Genomic DNA, 23,119 nt, shown 5'->3' on the forward strand with positions numbered 1-23,119 from the left:
CCCCGCCCCCGCCGATCCGCCCGCCGACCCCGCCCCCGCCGATCCGCCCGCCGACGACCCCATGGACGCCGACGCCGAGGCGGAGGAGCACGAGGAGGAGGCGGAGTCGGAGGAGGAGGCGCAGCCGCTGAAGAAGCGGGGCCGGAGGAAGCGGCTGCCGCGGGAGCCGTCCACCCCCGCCACCGGTAGGCCCTCCAGGGAGCGCAAGACCGTCGAGCGCTACTCCGAGCTCACCCCGCGCTCCACCCCCGCCAAGAAGTCCGCCGCCATTCTCCAGGTCAAATCTCTCTCCCTCTCCCTCCCTCCTCCGTGCGCGCGTTCTCGCTCCTCCCGATCTGTGGTGCCTCCCCTCGCGGAGCTGTTATTTTTCACCCCCGGGTCCTCGCCGTCACCGCACCGCACCAAAAATAGCAGTATTTGTTTGTTGGACGCCCGCGGTCTGGTTTACCGTATTCCCCATTTATATACGAGTACGAGCGTGTGGCTGGAAAGCTCGCTAATTTCTTCATTTGCTGATTCGTTTTTGTTGATTTCTGTGTTTCAGGGCTCTGGGACGAAGCTCAAGGAGATCCCCAACGGTAAGCCTGCTGCTGCCCCTGTAACATCTCTCGATTCTTGCTTTTACTAGCAGATAGACGCCCCTGCTTGCCTGTGGCATCATTGGCAGTGATCCCCTCTTTGCCCGCGCCAGGGATTAACTTGTTGCTATGGTTGAAGTCTCGATTTTCCAGGATATATCTGGTGTTCCAGAGTTATTCATACATCAATTTGCTTATAAACTAAGTAGTAGAATGAAATAACATGACAATGAATGGATTAGGCTGTCATCCAAAAGATCTCGTCTTTGTTCAGCGTAGGGGTCGTTTCTGATAGAACGATAGATAACACACATGGACTGCCAGACTTCTCTTTGCTTAGCACAAGGTCTCTGTGCCTGTGACATTGTAAATGACTTGTGGATCTGTTAATTCAGTTATCTTTGCTTTATCACACATCGACCGGCAGAGTTCTCTTTGCTTAGTCCAAGGTCTACGTGCTGTGACATTATAAATGACTTGTGGATCTGTTTATTAAGTTGTCTTTGCCTAATGTTGTATATTACCAACTTTGCCCATCCCTTAAATTTAGTGGCATATTTCAAAGGACTGTATAGGCAGAATCATGCAGTATTTGTTATGAGTAATTTCCATACAGCCACCTATCCTGTTTTGTAAGTGCAGGTTTCTGAATTTTGGATTACTGCTGCTGCTTGTTTTTATTTCTGAACTTTGCGTTAATGCTACTGCTTGTCAATGTTCATAACTTGCTTCCTTTGATATTGATTGCTCTGATTTTCATCTTGCTCAGTTGTCCAGTATATGATTGAAGTTGTTACTCGTGTTTTAGTTAGTGTTGGATGAATAAAGACATTATGGACTCTTCAACTTGTAACTGCATCGTACAGTTTATCATTCTGGGAATAGCTACCTCATATTCCACAGGTTGGACTAATAGTTTGTTTCCTTAGTTTTCTTCAAACTTTCCAAGAGAAAGGTGGATGACAATCTTCAGAGTCTTCATACTTTATTGTTTGGGAGAAGATCAAATGTGAGGCATCTGCATTCGCTTGCTGTAATTTAACTTGCTAAGTTTGTTTTGTTAACTCTTTGTTTGATTCTCTGCAGGCCCATTTCCTGAAAAGAAACCTATCCCAGTTTTCTGGTTTTGTTTGGACTGACAATCCAGTGAGTTTTTGTGATGACACTGCTGTAAAACATGATTTGTTTTTGTTTTTTGTCTTAATGGATGTCCTTGTAATTTTGATTAGGAAAAGCAAAGGAACAGGATAAAAGAAAAGCTTGACAAGATGAACAAGGAGAAGTTGATAGATTTTTGCGATATACTTGATGTTCAGGCCAAACAATTAAAGAAGGTTAATTTACTTCTGTACATGTTTGTAATGATCTAAGCAGTGAATTCTGTACTAACTGTATTTTGCTGTATTCAGGAGGAAGTTTCTGCCAAATTGCTGGAGTTTCTGGAGTCTCCTTGCATTACCAGAGATGTTGTTATCAGTGATGTGAAGGTATGATTTTTAATTAATGCAAATCTTGTTCTTCTGACATCTACTCCCTCCGTTCCAAAATAGATGACTCAACTTTGTACTAATTTTAATACAAAGTTAGTATTAAGTTGGGTCATCTATTTTGGAACGGAGGGAGCATATTTTTTTACCGCATGAGACTGCAAACTGAATTTCACATTCCTAATCTTTGTCGTTCCAGAAAGGGAAGAAACGCCGGAGGAAGTCTAAAGGGACTAGCCAGGCAACAGCTGAAGGTGCTTCTGGAGAGAAGGTAAACTTGCTGTGCTGAGGGCAGCTCCTTTTAACCTCTCTTGTTCTGCTAGAAAACCTATCTATCATGGAATGCTTTCACCTGTGTTCTTCTGCAAATTTGACTTGCTAGCTTCCATTGTTGATTGTTTTCAAAAAGAATTGATGATATGTTCTAAGTTGATATGTGATTTACATGTTTCCACCAGTTGAGGGGAAACATTCCAAGTATCCCTAGGGTTGTGACAATTGATAAAATCCCATCTTAAGGGTTATTTTTAGTTTAACCCTCTGGCATTGGAAATGACCAATTTCTCTAGTTGTTTTGGTCTACTCTCCCTCTTTCTAGCTGTCTGTATGTGCAGCACTAACATAGTGGCAGTGAAAGTTTACTGCACTTGTTTCTTTTCTTAATCTTAGATTATATGATGACTGTTTGTGATTGGATGTTTCTGACTTCTTAGAATTATCTCTCTTGCAACACACTGTTTAAAGAATGAAATTGACAGTGTAATCTGTGAAGAACCATAAAGAACAAACCAACCGTAATGGTCAAACCATCTTTAAGACCAAAAATTTCAGTTTTAATAACAAGAGTGACTAGGCTGTAAGCTGTTATACCATTCATGGAAGAATGCCTGGCCATGGATAAGAATCTCATTCATTAGGAGTCTCCAAGGCCTTGGGCTTCAAACTTCTAAGTTAAAATAGTGATTTAATCTTGAGGTTCCTTGGAAGGGCATTCTGCTTCCAAGTGACTTGCACTAACAGTGTGACACCTCTTAGGTACCCTCTTATGTGTTGCTGGTAGTGGTTGGCTTGTGCATAGCTGAGACAGTGACAGCTGTAGCAAAGTATTATTCTGGTTGCCCATGGTTATTTGGTCATTTCTCAGCCTGAACAGCTCAATGGGATTGAAATAAATGTAAATAAGACTAGATGGCCTTTTATTCATTGTCACATTAACAAGGGATATTTGAGTGGTTTCCAAAAATGGCAATTTAGTACTAACATGTTTAATTTCGAACACTCACAAATTAAGAAGCTATACCTGGAAACCTATGCTCATATATTGGCATTATTCAAAACATTGACATTCATCTTTCTCAGTGTTCCTCCTAGAAGGCTGTATGTGGTGTAGTAAACTTTCACTGCCACTATGCTCATATAAATTTTATACAGAAAAGAAACAAGTATATTAGTGCTGCACATAGTATATACTGCATCTGTATGAAATTTTATAATAATATATGTTTGTATGTGGTGTACCCAAAAAACAAGTATATATGTCAAAATGGGCTCTTTTAGTTTTGGGGCCATAAATTTGTTTTTTTCTTTAAGTTTACATATTACCATATTTGAAGGGGAGGCTGGGAAAGGCTGTGTACAATAGACCCAAAGTGGTCTGACCCTTCCCTGGATTCTGTGCAAGCCGGAGCTACATGCACCGGGCTTCCCTTTTTACAAATTACCATATTTAATGAAAATTTATAGACTGTACACATTTCTAGGTCTTCAAAGGGAAAATTTAATTTTAAAAAAAACTTTAGAAGATCTTTCTATTCTGTTCAATATACTGGTCTCCAAGGAGCCTGGGGGCCAAAAATTCGCACTGACTTTGGTGCTCAATCCTATATTGTATTTTCTTTGTGCTCTCTTTCTGTACTCCATAATTGCTGGTACTTTTTTTCTGGACATAGAGAACCACTAATATTTTGCTTCTAAGTGACAATTGCTTATCATGTTAAATTTCACAAAACAGTTATTTGTAATTAGCATTTAGTAGTACTTAGGACTTTCTGCAGCAGTTCTTTGTAATTAGTGTTTGTGTGTAGTACTTAAATTGTGGATGTGGTTTTATGAACAGAAAAAGAGGAAGAGTCGGAAACAAGCAGTTGAGGCTGAAAATGAGAATGATGATGAAGATGATGCTGGTCCTGCTGGGGACTCATCAATGGGAGAAAGTGATGAGGACTCCGAAGTGAAAGAAGAGACCAAGAGTGACGAAGAGCCTGAAGCGACACCAGTGAAGAAAAAGTCAACAGATGATAAACAAGGAAAGAAGGAAGCTGGATCCAAGGCAAAGGGAAAGGATGCATCAGCAAAGAAGACTCCTACTAAATCTGTAAAAAGGGTGTCAAAGCCAGATGTGGAGCCGGAGAGGAAAAAGGCTGCCAAGAAAACACCAAAGAATTCAACAAAGGAAAGCAGTACACCTGTAGGCAAGGCCAAGAAGAAGGTTGCAAAACCGAAAAAGGATGTTGGAAAAGAGAGCCAAAACAACAGTAAGGCACGCAAGAAGCAAGGTGCCAAGGCATCTGGTGAAAATAAAGGTATGAGATCTTGTACCCATGCAGGAAATCCATGAATACAACTGTCTTACAACCATTTAATTTTATGCATTTTGGATCACCAGCAAGTTTATTTGCCTCATGAAAATACTGATCTGATGTGGATCATACTAAGCTTTGTTCACGTAGGACTATTAGAAGTCACATTCACAGTTCTTCTGAGAGCTACTTCCAGTTTGATGTGTTCATTTGCATTTTCTGAGTTCCATCTTATGAGATGCTGCCTAGAATGCTGCTATAACCAATGCTTCCATCTTGTCCAGGAAAAGGCAAGGTAGCCCCAACCACTAAACTGGAAGTAGCTTTGTTCACGTAGGACTATTAGAAGTCACATTCACAGTTCTTCTGAGAGCTACTTCCAGTTTGATGTCTTTATTTGCATTTTCTGAGTTCCATCTTATGAGATGCTGCCTAGAATGCTGCTATAACCAATGCTTCCATCTCGTCCAGGAAAAGGCAAGGTAGCCCCAACCACTAAACAGTTGCATGGTGTTGTTAGTAACATATTGAAAGAAGTGGACTTCAATACGGTATGCAGATGCAAATTGTTATGCTGTGTTCATGTTGCATTTCTGGTCTTCTATGATGCTGACCTGGCTACATTACTACCTTCATGCAGGCAACTTTGGCTGACATTCTCCGGAAATTAGGTATCCTTCTGTTGTCATTCTATGAAGTTTCATTGCAGTAGATTTCATTGAAGTTATGTTGAGCGCAATTGTCTGGTCTAATGAACGCACTGGCATTTTCTGTTACCTCAGGAGACCACTTTGACATGGACCTCATGGACAGGAAGTCGGAGGTGAAGCGCATCATAGAGGAAGTGATCAACAGCATGTCTGATGATGAAGGTGAGGAAGAAAATGAGGAAGAGGATGCAGAAGAGAACGGCAAGAAGGAAGAAGATTCAAAGGAGGATCCTGATGAAGAGGAAGAGAAATAAGCCAGACGTGATCGGACTGAGCGATCTCCTGTATTTGTCAAGTGTTCTTGTTTGTTGCTGGGGCTGCTCTGGCCTGTACAATGGTGGCACCACAACAGCCGTTTTGGTGGTGGTCTAGGCAGGTGCTAGACTGTTTGTTAGCCATTTGATGTGATGGCCCTGCGTGCCTACCTGGTTGTTGTGCTTGACCCGTGGTGTTATTGACCTGTAGTCTCTTAGTTGCCGGTCATGTACAATAGCTGTTTGGTTATATGACTCTGTTCCTTTCTTAGGTAGCTAGCCCTGACTGTAATTTGCAGCATGCATACTTATCCGTGTTCTGTTCCTTGCATTTATCTGTGTAAAACAGTTGTATTCTTGTGGATTTCTTGCTTGCTGTCTGCATTTCATGGCTTTCTCACCATTTGACAATGCAATGCGTCTTTGGTTGATGTGTTGTGAATTATGAGCTACTCCCTTTGTTTCAAAGTTGAGTATTTTGGAATGGAGGGAGTAGCATTGTTTTTGCTGCGGCTATAGTATGCATTTTTGAAGTTAACAAGGGGTCTGGCTTTTTTTTTGTTTGAATGGGGAATGTGCCAAATTCATTCAGCTCAAATGCATAGCTCAAATTACAAAATCACGAAGATGAACTTGGGAGATTCTAGTAATAAAAAGGACAAGGGGTATGCCTGTGAGCTGAACCACCAGAGAAAACTGAAAATATTCGGAATCGTGGCACGAGGATGATTGGTTCTTTCTCCGTAAACTAATATAAGAGTGTTTAGATTACTAAAATAGTGATCTAAATGCTCTTATATTAGTTTACAGAGGGAGTACTCAGCAGCTCCTGGATGAGACGGTACAAAGAGTCAAGAATATTATGTACTTAAGGATAAATCTTATAGCAGATCAGAATCATGAGTATGTGCTGATTTCATAAGGGGCACATGTTGTCTTTCTCTTTTATTCAAATGAAAACACCAAGATTATTATTCTAACTGTTACACAATTAAGGTAGTGACTCATCTTTGTAGACTTTACCATGCCTAGACTGGTTTAGTAGGATCATGTGCAAAGCTTAAACTTTTAGAGTACTTTCATTTTCTATATTGAACTAAAACCATGACGAGTAATTTGGAATGGAGGGAGTAGATTTTTTAGTACTTCAGTTCAAACTTGTAACATACTATGCTTATATGACGTACCATTCATACCACAGAGACTATATTCAGGAATAATGATCATCATTATTTTTGTAATCATCCAGAAAAACAACAGTGTATTGTACAAAAGAAAATCACCAACAAACTAATAACATGAAAGATTGTATTTTGTGAGGTACCATATGTTTTTCCCACAAACAAAGCTTTTACTTGGCCAGTTATTATATTTGTTCTGTTCCTAAATAAAGGGACTATAATACTACATATAAATGCCTATTTGTTTAAAAAATTGTGGAATACGTTTCAATCTCAATGAGATATTATAGATGTTTGTTTCATTGGAGAAGATTGTGTTGTAGTATGTTCTTACCGCTACTCTTTATTATCTTTCCATATTTCCCATTTAATACAAGAACTGAATGGTGATGTTTTTTCTCTCCATATTTCCAACCACAGAAAAGATTGAGTTGCATCTTCTATGTTATACTCATGCTTTTACATTTGTTCATTCTCTATCTTAAAAATATGCCAATCTTCTGAAAAATATTATAGTTCTTGTGAGTAACATTTTATAAACACAGTTGTTCGCACCCCTTTTATGTGCCATGAATTTGCTATATTATGGTTTCTTCATATGTGGCACATGTGGTTCAAATGTGCGAGGGTAAACATGAGTGTGTATTTATGTTATGATTTATGCTAATGTAAAATGGGTTCTGCATATTTGGAAGATAAGAGAATATGACAAAGCTAGATGAGAAGTTTGATGGAAACAATTATGTGGTTCCGCTCAATATGTCTCCTAGTTGGATCGTGACTCCTTTGTGCCCTCATTCTCTTCTCAACCTTCGCCAATGGTTGCAACAGAGGTACAAAACAAGTAGGTCGACGATGGAGGAAACATAATAGGTAGTTAAGGGTTCCCCAACCGATGGCGTTCAAATAAAACCAACATAAATATAGTAATTTGGAATAATCCAAACCAAATCGAGACTTTTCCATTACCAAAGTCAAAACAAAACTCTCCTCGCCTCCACATCCCCATACTCAAATCAAATTTAATGTTAACAAAATCTAGAACACGGTGGATGTAAGTTATATGTCTAGTGGAATTGCTTTACACACGACACTGTTTGCACGATCCGCGAACGATGCGTCCTCCTCAACATGGCTTCTTGCATGCATGCTAGCTCTTGATGCTGCCAAGTAGGATCGTGCAGGCGTCGACCGTAAATTTATCGTCCGTGTAGCAGCGCTCTATGTCTCGACCGCCTCAGCCTGGGCCGGAAAATCGCGTGCCCGCAGTGGTCCACTGGACCGACGCGGCTGGAGGACACCGCGAGCCGTCAGATGGCGATCTGACGGTCGAGCGCGCGCGCACGGCTGGAACAAGACTCTCTCTCGTGAGCCCTGCCTCTTGTCTCGTACCAAGACGGTCCTAGTGAATTTTCTCTCCGAACCGGTGGCGCATCAGGCGGCGACGAACGATCGATGGATGGATCGATCGCGTGAGGCGCGTACGTACGTAACGCAGGACCCAGGCTGGATGCCTCTTCGCGAGTTCGCGACCGACCCCTGACCGTTTAACGTAAGTACAAGAGACACGCGATCCGCGATCGAGACGGACGAGGACGGCACGCATGCGCTGTCACCTAGCACGTCCGCATGCGGGCCGAGACGGACGAGGACGGGGACGGACGGACGGACGGACGAGATCGACGGTCCACCGCGATTGAAATACTACGCGCTGACCTTGGAAATTTGAACACTGCGCTAGCGGGGCGGGCGAAATACCTACAGTAGCTTGTGCGGTGCAGCTCGCTCCGAGCCAAACGTCGCAGGCAGCGTTCCACCCGTGCGCGCGACGCCCGTGGATCGCCGACTGGATCGGGCACACGTCTCTCAACGATTCTAACGATTGTGCCGTCGCGAGAACGACGGCCGTCCCTCCGGTCACGGTCAAGATTCTCCGCACCGTTTGATCGGACTAGCTTCCTTCCGTCTCGTCTTATCCCTGTCCCGATCGCTCGTTCGGAGCCGGAGCTACGATTTACAGATGGAAAAAGGGAGATTAGAGAACTCCAACGGGCCGACCCAAACGCACGGCAATTTTGTTTGAATTTTTGTCCGTTTGGGTCGGCCAGGCGGACAAGGACGTCCACTTCCTCGTTTGAGTCGGCGCGTGCGTCCAACGCTGGCCCGATCTATTTTGACGGCGTTAGAAAAAAAAATAGAACGCATGCATATTTTAAAAAAAATCATTACTTAAACATTACAGCCGGTCACGAAGGCCGGCGATAGTCCACGCGTCCACATTAGCATATTTAAGAAAAATAAAAACAACCTAAACTACGAGGCGGTGCGCAGCCCTAGGCGTCGTCGTCCTTCTCGGAGTCGGTGAGGTCGATGAGCGTCGGCGCAGGACCGGCCCAGGGGAACGCCGTGTTCCAGGCGGCAGCGATGTAGGCCGCGGGCAGGTGTTCCGGCGCGGGGGGTTGTTCCGGCGCGAGGGGCTGTGCGGCGACCTGTGCAGCCGCGGCCTGGTGCGCCTCCTCCTAGAGGTCGTGCTCGACCATCTCCTCGTACTCGCCGCGACGGCGCTCCTCGGCCAGCCATCGCTGGCACCACATCTCGAGGTAGGCGGCCTCCTGCGCCGGCGTCGCCCCCATCCAAACCGGTGGCGCGGACACCCACTCGCGCAGTACTCCCGTCCAGGTGTAGCGCTCGACCGGGGACGGCTGCGGCTCCGGGTAGGCCTTGATGCGGCGACGGGGAGGGGACGGCGGGGCCACAGGCGGCACCACACAGTCGTCGGCCGCGAAGAGGGCAATGGCCCGCGCCATGGCCGCCTCTTCCTCCGCCGCCTCCACCCTGCTCCGCTCGTCCTCTTCGCTCTCGCGGTAGACTGCCGCAAGGGCCGCCTGGTCCTCCTCGCGGACGACGAGCAGGGGCGGCGACAGGCTGCGGTCGACCTCGCGCATGCCGCGGCGCCTCGCCTCCTCGTGCTCGAAGGCGAACCACCGCTTCCAGTTCGACGAGTTGATGGCGTATGTGTCGTCGCGGCGCTGCTCCGGCGTCAGCAGCGCTTGACGGCGCCGCACCTCCTCCGCGTGCGCCCTAGCCGACCGCGGCACCGCCGGCACCGGGATCCTCTCTGGATCCAGATGCCAGTCGTGCGGCAAGGTGACGTCGGGGTACGGCAGAGGCACGCGGTGCTGCCAGTGCCACTCCGCCTGGTGCACTGGCACGTTCACGCGCTGCCTCTACCGGCGAGCCGGTGCTGGCGGAGGCGGGAGGAGCTCTGATGGAAAAGGGAAGGCGGGGGCCTTGCCCTTGGCCATGCTGCTGTCGGCGCCGGAGAAGAGCCCCATCTCGCTGAGGTGGTGGTGGCTAGGGTTTGCTGGCGAGGGAGGAGTAGAGTTGGCTAGATGTGGACGCGAGTTTGGATGAGGACGGCCCCGCCGCACGGTCGGCTTAAAAAAAACTTGCGCCGTTGCTGACGCGTGGGCCCATGGTTATAAATTAAGCTGACCGCGTGGGCAGCGGGTAGTTGGACGACCGCCAGGTGGGGACGAGGGGGATGCCGAGAGGGCGCCGACGCATTTGGGACGCAAATTTGAGCCGCAAATACGTCGGCGCGGACGCAAAGCGGACATGATTTAGATTTGGGTCGGCGCGTTGGGCCGTCACTTTTGTTCGCGCCAATTCAGACGGATGCAAGCAGACAAAATGGGTCGCCCCATTACAGTTGCTCTTAGACAATAAAAGGTTGGCATGCCTTTCTCGTATACCTCAACACTCTTATATTTTTTTACGGAGGGAGCACACTGTAAAGAATATGTTTAAGATATCCACAACATGTGAAAGAGCCCACGAGCCTATCAGTTCATGATCTTTGGACATTCTCCCGTCGACCCGTCCTGCAGCTGCCGAGATAAGTGATAAAAATGCTAAGTTAGACCGTACCATGGAAGAAAAGAAAAAAAGAAATGCATGGACATAAATATTGAAGGAGGAAGTTTGTTACCAAGCCATGGAAGCTATCCCACCTTGTCTTCCGCAGGATATGATTCCATCATTTTTGATGAGATTGTTTCAATACTGACTCTTGATGCTCATAACTTATTATTGCTATTGAATTGGTGTATGAGAAAAATCTGATGCTACCTTGAAAAGAGCTTATTGTATCCATCATTTAATAATAGTGGAATAAGATTTGGATGGGATTAGACAGTGGTTTCTGCCCCGACTTCGAGGTTCCCATGTTAAAATTTGGTGTTCATGTGTTGATGTTATTACTGTAGTTCGGAGTGGTTTTCAGGACCTCAGACAGTTTCTAGGCATTGTTTTAAAGCTTTCTCAAGACCTAAGACGCCGTCTTAGGTGTGGACTGCGCGAGCGCCAGGTCCTCCATAGATGCATAGTCATATTTTCCTTCCTTGTGAGAAATGGTCATTCGAGTTAGTGCGTGAAGTAGCCTTGGAATTATACATTGATCTCATTGCAGTTTCCAGATTACCATGAAATGTGTGCTAATTCCGAACACACCAATGAAGACGCATGATGAAAATAAATAATCCGAATCTACCTAGAATATTACCGTGCCATGGCCATTCAACATTATCTAATTAGTGTCATCTCTCTACTTTATGCTTATATATATTTATTAGGCTAATCTGTTTTTAGCTTAATACAGAATAAGTAGTGGTAGATAATTACAAAGCATAATAGTTGATGGCTTGGTGCACCTGGCTCCGGTGTCGGCGATTGCCACCTTCAGGAGTCTTTCTTACCTCCTCGTACATTCATGCATCCATGGTCTCTCTGTTCATCTATTCCTCGCCCTTCTCCTGTTGGATGTCATCCATAAGGATGGCAGAAATGTCATCGTGCAGAGAATGTAAAGAGAGACAAATAATACAACACCGTAGATGGCTAGACATGAAGATGGATAAGTGGGATGAAGATAATGAATATATGAGTGGAAACTATGAATTAAGAAAGGTTGGCTATAATTCAGCAAAATCAACAGTTGTGGCATCAGAATATGCCAATAATCTATCATTGTACTAAATCATTTTTTGCTAAGTCATAGTTATCTATTGTTCTTTTTAAACATCCTTTACCTTAAATTGCACACTACTGTGGTGAAACCGAACCTTTTGAAGGCGGGCCACTTCAGTGAAGTATACTATATGAATTGACTTGGAAATCCATGAATGTTTGGGTCATACAAATGCTTAGAAATGTGATTTTGTTTTAATAAATTTTTAGGTAACTCATGAATAGACAACACCTGTCATTCTGTCAATACCCAGTACAACCCCTTTTCTAACCTGGTAGATAGAATAGACGACAAGAATTGACCAAATCAAGAGTTTTGCATAATATGAATATCTACTTAACTGGATGGTATAGTAGTATTGCATAATAATATCAAGGGAGTACAGGTTTGCATCTTGCCCGAGTTAACTTGTTAATTTTGGAGCGGCTTAACCAGCGAACGTTGCTGGGGGATGACAATTGCAAACGATTTTGAAGGCAATTTGTGTTGGCTGAGGATGACAAATTTCATTAGCAAGCATGACAACTCCACTTCAGTTCTCTTTTTCGCCAGGATTAGTCGTGCTTGCAAACTATAATTGACATCCTCGCAACAAAATAAATTGTCATAAAAAATGTTTGATACTTCATGCAGAAACACATGTTCCACTCGTATAGATCAAACAAAATGATCACTCAAAGTTAATCTCTTCTTCTGTATCCCACACATACACTTACATTTCTTTGTTGAGTCAATTACACCAGTGATGCTTAAACTTGGCGCAAACGATCACTTTGGTGCTAGAACTTGCGACATACATTGAACTGATGCAACAACTTGGCTCGAACATGCAAATACGGTGCTAATCACATTTGGGTACGAAATCAATGTTGACTTGGCGCGCCAGCGTGGCATGGGGCCCACTGACAGTGACTGGAAGGCGTAGAGGTCTTTGGCCTTTTTTTGCGAAAGCACCCGCAAAAAAAATTATTTCTCACAAAAAGCCCCTATCAACGCAACAGCTGCCATTTCATTTTGACTCTATGACGCGTGGGGCCCACCTGTCAATACATGAAAATAAAAACGGATCGGACTCTCGAACTTGAGACCAATTGCTGGATAGCTAGCCGTCCAAGCAACTCCACCATTCACGTTCGCAATGAAAAATACTGATAACAGTCCTTAATGTAGTACAAGGAGGACCAGCGGCGAATCCAGAAAGAAAATGGAGGAGAGGCTCAAAGTTAAAGACGAGTAAATTAAACGCCTTTTAGAAGAAGAAAAAAGGCAATTTTATCCTAATCCGTTTGTGCAAATAAGCTCAAACTTTACCATGCCTTTTAGAAGAAAAAAAGAGGCAATTTTATCCTAATCCGCTAGCACATCGACTACTGCATTCCACATTGCGTGAATACGAAGCAAGGTTCTAAGATGTGAGCCCCAACGAGTAGCTCCTGGTCTAGATAGGTCAGTTTCTTGATGTAACCCAGTTCCAGCTGAGATCTTACCATGCTCCATCAATTTCATCAAATCATCATGATGCTTTGCAAGTAATGCATCTTTTCTCTTGCAAGAAGAACCCAGCTGAGTCACTATCAAGGGGAGATAATTGAAGAAATCAGCCATTGTGGTTGAAAAGATCTCCGGATTGTACCATTCAATGTGATTTCAAAATTATGCCCTTCAGCTTTGTTTCTTCCTTTAAACAAATAAGCTCTTCTAACTTCACTTCGAATTTCAGGGGCATAATCTTCTATTGGTATTCGATCTGCCGGATCACCAAAAATTTGACTTGGGTGAAATTCTTGGATAAGAAGCCTTGTTGTTTGTGGTTGGTTTATGCTCTCATCAATTGGGGGTTTGCTGCTCTCGTTTGAAGGGGGGTAGTATTCTCATCGATTGGGGGTTACTGCTCTGATTTGTTCGAATAAGGGGGTCCAAGTTTGGAATTTGGGTTGCTTCAGGTTCAGGAACAACAACATGGGGGGTGTTCGAACTACTTGCAAACCAACTGTGCAAAGTCTTCCTTTTCATTTCTACAAACAAACATAGAAATAATTCAATGATTATAAATAGAAGTCTAGAACTAAACTGGGCAAGCTAAATATGCTACTGGAATTCTGCAAAAAAAGCCAATACTAGGAGCCAGCATTGGTTAAGACTTAAGAGGAAAAACAACCTCTGGGCTCCGTTAGTCAAATGCGTTGGGGTTGGGGTCTTGGGGACCTGATGAGCCGGCGCGCTCCCAGCCACTGCCTTCTGGACGCCCCGAGCAGCCGAGCCCCTGACGCAGGGCTCCGGCAGTCCGCCCTAGCTGGCTCCGGCGGCGTCCGTGGGCGGCGTCGCGGCCTGCTCCGGCGGCGGCTAGGGTTGCGATGCGGCTGGGATGGGTGAGGCGTCGAGATGTGTTGCACGCACGCTGGAATTGGTGGGCGAGAGCTGATGACCAGGACGAGATATGGGCCTGTGTTTTTTGGGCTGGGCTGGGCTGCACTGATGAGTAGTAATAAAAAAAATTGTTCGATTTTGGAGGGCAGGCTTGAGCCCATCCAAGCCTGCCCCTGCCCCTTGGATTCGCCGCTGAGGAGGACGCATCTGGGACTTCTATGAGCTACAAATAGCGCGGCACATTTTGCACGCACTAGCTTTTTAATATGTTTGTAAAACGTAAGTAATAAAAATAATGTGCGTATATTATATACAAACAATGATTAGTAAATTAAATTATTTAAATGTACGCCCATGTATTATAAAAATGTTTGGTAAATACGAACATTTAAATATTTATTAAATAAATATTTAATGGATACAAAATAATATAAACTTGTAACTTATATATAAATTATACAAAATGATGAATACAAACATTCATGCGGTATAATTTTCATACGTGATTTATTTTCAAAAATATTATATAATTTAAAAATTAGCCACGAATGTATATTCATATGAAAATTTAAATTTAAATTATGAATATTTATTTTTACAAACATTGAACTATTAAAATGTGCATATAATTATGAAAAACTTTGTAGAGTTAGAAAAATACTTTGGAATTTTAATGTTAAAGTACTTGTATTGTATTAATTATCCAAAAAATTGTAATTAATGAATATTATTTTAAATATATGAATACTTTTAAAATAATACGTGAACAAGTATGAAACGTAAGTTATTTAGCTTGTATGTATAATATTTATACAACACAAATAATTAAACGTTATTTTTATTACTGAGGTTATAATTTACATACCTTTTACAAATTTCTAAAAAACTACAGGTGCAAATGGGCTGCATCCACATTCATCACGGTCCATTCTAGGTCCACGAGCATGTTTGTTCCGCTACATTAAGTGTAGTTATCCATTTTGTGGCACCACTAAATTTGTTTATCCATTTTGTTACGTGAATACTAGAAGTTGTAGTGGCTACGTCCTATTGTGCAAGGAATGGTCGAGGGTTCGAGACAAGGGAGCTTCATTTTTGGTTAATTTTCACACTTCACTAACACCCACCCCTTGTAGAGCTGAAAAAAATAAAATGCCAATACAAGTGAAGGTTTTGCAAAAAAAAAAAGGCCACACGGACTCCGCTCTGCCTTCCCGTCACTGAAAGCAGGCCCGATGCTACATTGACATGCCAAGTCAGCATCATTTTGTATCCAAACATGATTTGCACCGTATTTGCACGGCCAAGTCAAATTTTTGTACCAGTTCAATGTATGCCACAAGTTCTAGCACCAAAGTGACCGTTTGCGGCAAGTTCAAACACCACCGGTGCAATTGACTCTTTTTTGTTTCTAATTTAGGAGCTCAAGCTCCAATTTTCATTTCCATGAAACCGGTAATACAAAGAACATCCAACACACGCGCTTACATGCATGCACAGAATAGATCTTCTTTCCTTTCACTTTTTACAATATACAGTACAATCTAAATCAGCTAGGCGTCTGTGTGTGTGTGGTTGAGACTTACGTCTAAGTATATGCAAATTAAGCACCTGTTCTATCTGTGTATGCGCGCGCAGATTCCTCTCGGTTCTGCATGCAAGCCGGTCATGCGCGCCTAGAGCTCACCTCCTGCCGCCAGCCGCCGTCGGCGAGAAGAAGAAGGACGGAGACGTGGACTTGGCCGGGCTGAGCACCCGGTACCCCGCCGGCCGGACCTTGCCGTTCCCGCTGCCGGCGCGCTGCAGGCCGCATATCGGCGATGACGGCGCCGCGGCGACCTCGCCGTCGTCGTCATGTGAACGTCGTGGTCCATGTGCCAGAGCACGTCGAGGAAGGCGTCGACGGCGCAGGGCAGGGCGAGGGGCCCCTGCGCCGCGTAGCCGTACTCCTGCTCGGCGTCGTCGAGGAGGCGCCGGAAGAGCGGGTGGTCGGCGCGGTCGGCGCGCACCTCGAACCGCTCCCACTCCGGCCCCACGTACACCGAGAAGCACCCCGGCGCCACCGCCGCGGACGACCGGCCGCCGCTGTTCAGCGCGGACCTGCACCGCTCCAGGGTCCTCGACACCAGGCTCTTCCTCGCGCCCTTGCTCGCCGCCATATATGCCGCCGGTGGACGTCGACCGACTCGAGACGGGGCTGGTGGCCAAGAGTGGATGTGATGGCCGGATTGTAAGGATGATGGCATGCATGAGAGAGGGGGCCGGTCGGGTTATGTACAAGCTAAGCAAGGTTGCCAAGGTCGTGGATACGTAGCTAGCACCAGCGCAGGGTCATATGGTGCTGGACGATCGAGGAGGAAGGCAAGGGTGGAGATGTACTCGTGCACTCTAAGTAATACTCCCCCGGTTTTTTTTTAGTCTGCATATAAAATTTGATCAAAGTCAAACTTTATAGAAAAAAAATATTAATATCTATAATATTAAAACTATATGGTATGAAAATTAATTTCATGATGCATTTAACAATATTGATTTCATATTGTGAATCTTGGTTTTTTTCTAAGACCTTAGTTAAAGTTAATAAAGTTTGACTTTAACCAAATCTTATATGCAAACTAAAAAGAAACGGAGGGGTACTATTAGGGTAACTAACTCCTGCCTTATTGCTGGGCCAGCTAATTAACCAAGTGTTCAGCAACAGATACTACTGCCTTAACCAAGTGTTTAGCAACAGATACTACTGCCTTATTACTGGCCATGCATGTGCATCGAAGAAGCAAGTGGATTTTGTGATTGCAGCGGCTATGGAAAAAGCTAATCGGGAAAGGCACGTGCTGTGGGGACTTACTTAATCCGGGAAAATCCTATAAGACCGGGTTATACACAGCGATCGTGAGATCCACTTGGACTGAGTCACTGAGGACACCTTGCAAGTCTCTGTTTCCAGTATCAAATCCTGATTCCCGCCGGCCTCGCCGAATCCCTCAAATCCTGAGTCCTCTTTCCTTCTCCCGTTCGCTCGCCACCACCGCCCACGTTTATCACAGGCAGGCAGCAATGCACATTTCAGATCGTATTATTGGATATTAAAAAATGATCCCCTTTATCACAGGAGCTTCAAATACCAAGAGCTAGCGTTTATTCACAAGGAACTTCAAATGGCAGGTGCTTTTATACAAATACCAGGAGCTTTTAGTCACAGTGTACATCAAATTCATTTATACAATACATTTGCTCCACAATCTGCATCAACTATCCTGTCTTAACTTGAGAAATTTCCGAAGAAAAATATACAAAGCATCAACAAATCCTAAACTACATGACAGGGGCATGCACAACAGCATATTGAGTTGGAGATCTGCTGATCTTTTTGCTGGATCTTCTGTCTTCCTTCTGCCTTTTGATGATCATCTTCAGTGTTGACAGAACAACATGTGCAGGCATCAGCAGAACACAACTTATCTGATCACCAGCAATTTTGTACTAGTTTGCACATGTATCAGCAGCTTGATTTGAACACTGCCAATAGAGCTATTGCACATTCTCAACGTGCCAAGATGCAGCCAGCAGCTCCATCCCCATGTGTATAGCTGCCTACTCCGCGGCGAGCTTGCCGGAGAAGCGAGCAGAGGAGTTGCGCTCAAGGGCGAGCTGCCGGAGCGCCGAGGAACGCGGTCGTGGTCGTGGGCGGCGGCGGCGGGCGAACGGGAGAAGGAAAGGGGACTCAGGATTTGGGGGATTCGGCGAGACTGACGGGAATCAGGATTTGATAGTGGAAACAGCGAAACTGGCCTGCGTGCGTTGAGATTCGGTCTTGCCAGGCGGTCTCACGATCGCTGTGTACGACCCGGGTCTTATAAGATTTTTTCCGGATGTAGTATATCAAATGGGCAATAATTGCCTCGGTCTAGTGGTCAACGCCCCGTGATTGTGATGTGGAAGAAGCTCTGCATCTGCATCTCTAGGCTTTGCTATGGCTAGACATGCACCAGCGACGTATCTCTTCTGAGCAAAGATCTCTATATTTCTGTGGCGATTACTTAATTATAAGTATATTCCACTTTCAACTCTTGTGTTGTGACCTTGTGACATGTTTTATCACATTTCAAGAATCTTGTCAGATTTTTGCGCCGTAGTTGTGCTCTTGTAACATGTATTTTCACCTACTTTTGTTTCTAGAAACACTAAAACATTGCTGTCAAATTTTTAGGCATGACAAATCTGACGTTTTTATGGCAATTTATATTTGTGTGATGACAATAAATTTAGTTTGCAAGCATGGCAATTTTCTAACAAAAAAAATTGAAATGAATTTACCGTGCTCGCCAACTAAACTTGCCATCTTCGGATAACATAATTTGCTATAAAAACATTTGATTTGTCATGGTTAAAAAACTAACGTCAGATCTGCAATGGAGTCCTTTGTTTTTACCCGAAAGTTAAAGCTGAATCCATCATCTTGTTTTTACTTACACATGTACCGCCTGATGGATCTCTTCTACGCAAAGATCGACATTTCAGTGATGAACTAATGACTAGTATCTTCTACTTTCTACTCTCGTTTGTGACTTTGTGACAAATTCTATTTCATTTGAAAAATCTTGTCAGATCTTGTGACGTATTTCTTACCTAATTCTGTTTTTATCCCAAAACAAAACGGTAGAGGCGGTTTCACATAAAACATCCAACAACTCTATCACACACTCCTACTAGTTAGTATGGTCATCGCGGCTGACACCAATGACCTTGTGGTGTTTTGGTTCCCGTGAATCGACGGTTTTGATCCCATGGATTACCATCCTATGCTTTGGCCCGAGTTGATGGTTGTGGCGGCAACGGTGGTACTAATAAGTTTTTGGTCATTTACTCTCAAGTTGTTGTAGTGTTTTATGTCTTACTTTTCTTCCTTTTGGTACTTGTAAGTGTGCACGTGCAACACACGTTTTATAATCTACTCCATGTGAATTTTGAATTTTGTTAATTATCTATCTTGAATTTTGTTAATTATATTTTAGCGAGTTTTTGTTTACCGAGCCACTTAAATATGTCCCATGCGCAATGATGTGAGTCCGTGTAACACATCTTCACATAAAATTTACGATCACATGAACATATTATAGTTAGTTACAAAAATACTTAAGAAATAATAACTAGGCAACATCCTCTACAATTAATTCTTTGATGGTTTTGTCTTAAAGGTCAATCTGTTTATGCGATCTGTAATGCTTCGTTCTCTGTTCCATTGCTGGCATACTGCTTAGAGCTTCATTTCTTGCATACTTCAAAATACGCATCAAAAATCGCCTCCTTGGTTCAATGTCATCTGATGATCCACAAGTGTAGGGGATCTATCGTAGCCTTTTCGATAAGTAAGAGCGTCGAACCCAACGAGGAGCAGAAGGAAATGATAAGCGGTTTTCAGTAAGGTATTCTCTGCAAGCACTAAAATTATCGATAACAAATAGTTTTGTGATAAGGTAATTTGTAACGGGTAACAAGTAATAAAAATAAATAAGGTGCAGCAAGATGGCCCAATCCTTTTTGTAGCAAAGGACAAGCCTGGACAAACTCTTATATAAAGGAAAACGCTCCTGAGGACACATGGGAATTATCGTCAAGCTAGTTTTCATCACGTTCATATGATTCGTGTTCGGTACTTTGATAATTTGATATGTGGGTGGACCGATGCTTGGGTACTGCCCTTACTTGGACAAGCATCCCACTTATGATTAACCACTATTGCAAGCATCCGCAACTACAACAGAAGTATTAAGGTAAACCTAATCATAACATGAAACATATGGATCCAAATCAACCCTTACGAAGCAACTCATAAACTAGGGTTTAAGCTTCTGTTACTCTAGCAACCCATCATCGACTTATTACTTCCCAATGCCTCCCTCTAGGCCCAAACAATGGTGAAGTGTCATGTAGTCGACGTTCACATGACACCACTAGAGGAATGACAACATACATCTCATCAAAATATCGAATGAATACCAAATTCACATGACTACTTATAGCAAGACTTCTCCCATGTCCTCAGGAACAAACGTAACTACTCACAAATCATATTCATGTTAATATGCATAATGGATCTGAACATATGATCTTACACCTAGTAAACCAACTATCATCAACTACAAGGAGTAATCAACACTACTAGCAACCCACGTGTACCAATTTGAGGTTTTGATACAAAGATTGGATACAAGAGATGAACTAGGGTTTGAGATGAGATGATGCTGGTGAAGATGTTGATGGAGATTGACCCCCTCCCGATGAGAGGATCGTTGGTGATGACGACGGTGATGATTTCCCCCTCCCGGAGGGAAGTTTCCCCGGCAGAACAGCTCCGCCGAAGCCCTAGATTGGTTCCGCCAAGGTTCCGCCTCGTGACGGCGGAGTTTCGTCCCGTGAGCTTGCTTATGATTTTTTCCTCGACGAAAGACTCCATATAGCCAAAGATGGACATCAGAGGGCCACCAGGGGGCCCACGAGGCAGGGAGGCGCGCCCAGGGGGGTAGGGCGCGCCCCCACCCTCGTGGGCGGTGGGTGGCCCCCCTCTGGTACTTTCTTCGCCCAATATTTTTTATATATTCTGAAACATGCTCCCGTGAAGTTTCAGGACTTTTGGAGATGTGCAGAATAGATTTCTAATATTTGCTCCTTTTCTAGCCCAGAATTCTAGCTGCCGGCATTCCCCCTCTTCATGTAAACCTTGTAAAATAAGAGAGAATAGGCATACGTATTGTGACATAATGTGTAATAACAACCCATAATGCAATAAATATTGATATAGAAGCATGATGCAAAATGGTCGTATCAACTCCCCAAGCTTAGACCTCGCTTGTCCTCAAGCGAAAGCCAAAATCCAAAAATATGTCCACATGTTTAGAGATAGAGGTGTCGATAAAATAAAATACGGACATGAGGGCATCATGATCATTCTTATAAAAACATATATATATATTGTCATATGATCTCTTATGCTAAAGTAACAATTCATTCACAGTTTCAAATATGAATCATAAACTTCATTGAAAACTAACAAACTATAATCTCAGTCATTGAGGCAATTGCAATTTATCATAACATAGGAAAGAGTCAATAAGTGCTTTTCAGCAAGTCCACATACTCAACCATCTTTTAGTCTTTCACAATTGCTAACACTCATGCAATATTTATGGTTATGAAGTTTTAGTAGGACACAGAGAAAGATAGGGGCTTATAGTTTTTCCTCCCAACCTTTTACCTCAAGGGTAATGTCAACAATAATAGTTCATGAAAACTCACATCCAATTAGCTATGTATATCTGGATCTTTCCAACACATTATGCTTGCCAGAGGATAAAATGTAAAAAGGAAAGGTGAAGATCACCATGACTCTTTGCATGAAGTATAAGACAAGAATAAAAGATAGGCCCTTCACAGAGGGAAGCAGAGGTTGTCATGTGCTTTTCTGGTTGAATGCACAAAATCTTAATGCAAAAGAACGTCACTTTATATTGCCACTTGTGATATGGACCTTTATTATGCAGTCCGTTGCTTTTATTTCTTCCACATCACAAGATCGTATAAAGCTTAATTTCTCCACACTAATAAGTCATACATATTTAGAGAGCAATTTTTATTGCTTGCAACGATGACAACTTACTTGAAGGATCTTACACAATCCATAGGTAGATATGGTGGACTCTCATGGCAAAACTGGGTTTAAGGATATTTGGAAGCACAAGTAGTATCTCTACTTGGTGCGAAGAATTTGGCTAGCATGAGAGGGAAAGGAAAGCTCAACATGTTGGATGATCCAAGACAATATAATTTATTTCAGACGTAAGAAAACATAACCCATTACGTTGTCTTCCTTGTCCAACCTCAACTCTTTAGCATGTTATATTTTAATGAGTGCTCACAATCATAAAAGATGTCCAAGATAGTATATTTATATGTGAAAACCTCTCTTTCTTTATTACTTCCTATTAATTGCATTGATGACCAACACTATGCTTGTCAACTCTCAACAACTTTTATTCATCATACTCTTTATATGTGAAGTCATTACTCTCCATAAGATCCATATGATCTCTTTATTTCTTTTTATTCTTTTTCTTTTCTTTTATTCCCTCAAGATCATAGTAAGATAATCAAGCCCTTGACTCAACACTAATCTTTATTATATTTAGCTCACGGACTCGATTACATAGAAGGATCATAAAGCAAAACTCAAAACTAGATCATACTAAAACTTTATTCTACTAGATCAAGATATAACCAAAAGGATCGGACTAAGAAAAATAGTAAAGATAAAAGTGATGGTGATACGATACCAGGGCACTCCCCCAAGCTTGGAAGTTGCCAAGGGGAGTGCCCATACCCATGTGTTTATGTCTCCTTCTTTGTTGGTGAAGAAGGTGTTGGTGATGATGGATAATCGCACATCGAGCGTAGGAGATCCTCCAATTTGCGGATAATGCCCTTGAGTGCGATGATATGCTCCTTCAAGAAAATATTTTCACTTGTGAGATACTTGTTTTGAATCCGAGCTAACTCAATCATCTTGAAAGCTTCAATCTCCGTTGGGGTAAAGAGATTGTGATGAGTTTGAAGGATGTCTTCTTCTACTACTGTCGGAACTTGATCCCCCACGACCTTGTTGATCCCATCATCCTTGTTGATCTCTCCGGGCTCTTCTCTCTTTAGCTCTATCTTCATTAGCCAAGCATCGTTGTGTTGGGGAACGCAGTAATTTCAAAAAAATTCCTACGCACACGCAAGATCATGATGATGCATAGCAACAAGAGGGAAGAGTGTCGTCTACGTACCCTCGTAGACCGTAAGCGGAAGCGTTATGACAACACGGTTGATGTAGTCGTACGTCTTCACAATCGACCGATCCCTAGTACCGAACGTACGACACCTCCGCGATCTGCA

The 23,119-nt window shown here is 43.4% G+C and overlaps 1 protein-coding gene, 1 long non-coding RNA gene and 1 pseudogene across 3 annotated transcripts; 1 reads left to right on the plus strand and 2 right to left on the minus strand.

The window, feature by feature from the left end:
- Nucleotides 1-6: 6 nt before the first annotated feature.
- Nucleotides 7-6,019, plus strand: LOC119270150 (protein DEK-like). Of its 2 annotated transcripts, XM_037552118.1 has the most exons (11): nt 7-277; nt 545-578; nt 1,508-1,587; nt 1,665-1,724; nt 1,808-1,912; nt 1,988-2,065; nt 2,265-2,336; nt 4,182-4,647; nt 5,116-5,195; nt 5,285-5,315; nt 5,427-6,019. In XM_037552118.1, the coding sequence occupies exons 1-11, from the start codon at nt 62-64 to the stop codon at nt 5,606-5,608; spliced, it is 1,404 nt and encodes a 467-aa protein (XP_037408015.1). In that variant the 5' UTR covers nt 7-61; the 3' UTR covers nt 5,609-6,019. The 2 variants fall into 2 exon arrangements, with proteins under 2 accessions (XP_037408015.1, XP_037408016.1); XM_037552119.1 differs by lacking the exons at nt 5,116-5,195; nt 5,285-5,315; nt 5,427-6,019 and adding an exon at nt 4,929-4,996.
- A 7,016-nt stretch (nt 6,020-13,035) lies between these two features.
- Nucleotides 13,036-14,169, minus strand: LOC119270151. Its single transcript, XR_005133959.1, has 2 exons — nt 13,977-14,169; nt 13,036-13,833 (listed from the first exon to the last, which is right to left on the minus strand). It is a non-coding gene; the product is annotated as an uncharacterized LOC119270151 (long non-coding RNA).
- Nucleotides 14,170-15,831: 1,662 nt separating this feature from the next.
- LOC119272852 lies at nt 15,832-17,767 on the minus strand (annotated as a pseudogene).
- Between the last annotated feature and the right edge of the window lie 5,352 nt (nt 17,768-23,119).

The sequence above is a fragment of the Triticum dicoccoides genome, chromosome 3A, assembly GCF_002162155.2.
Source record: "Triticum dicoccoides isolate Atlit2015 ecotype Zavitan chromosome 3A, WEW_v2.0, whole genome shotgun sequence".
In the NCBI taxonomy this organism is placed as follows: domain Eukaryota; kingdom Viridiplantae; phylum Streptophyta; class Magnoliopsida; order Poales; family Poaceae; genus Triticum; species Triticum dicoccoides.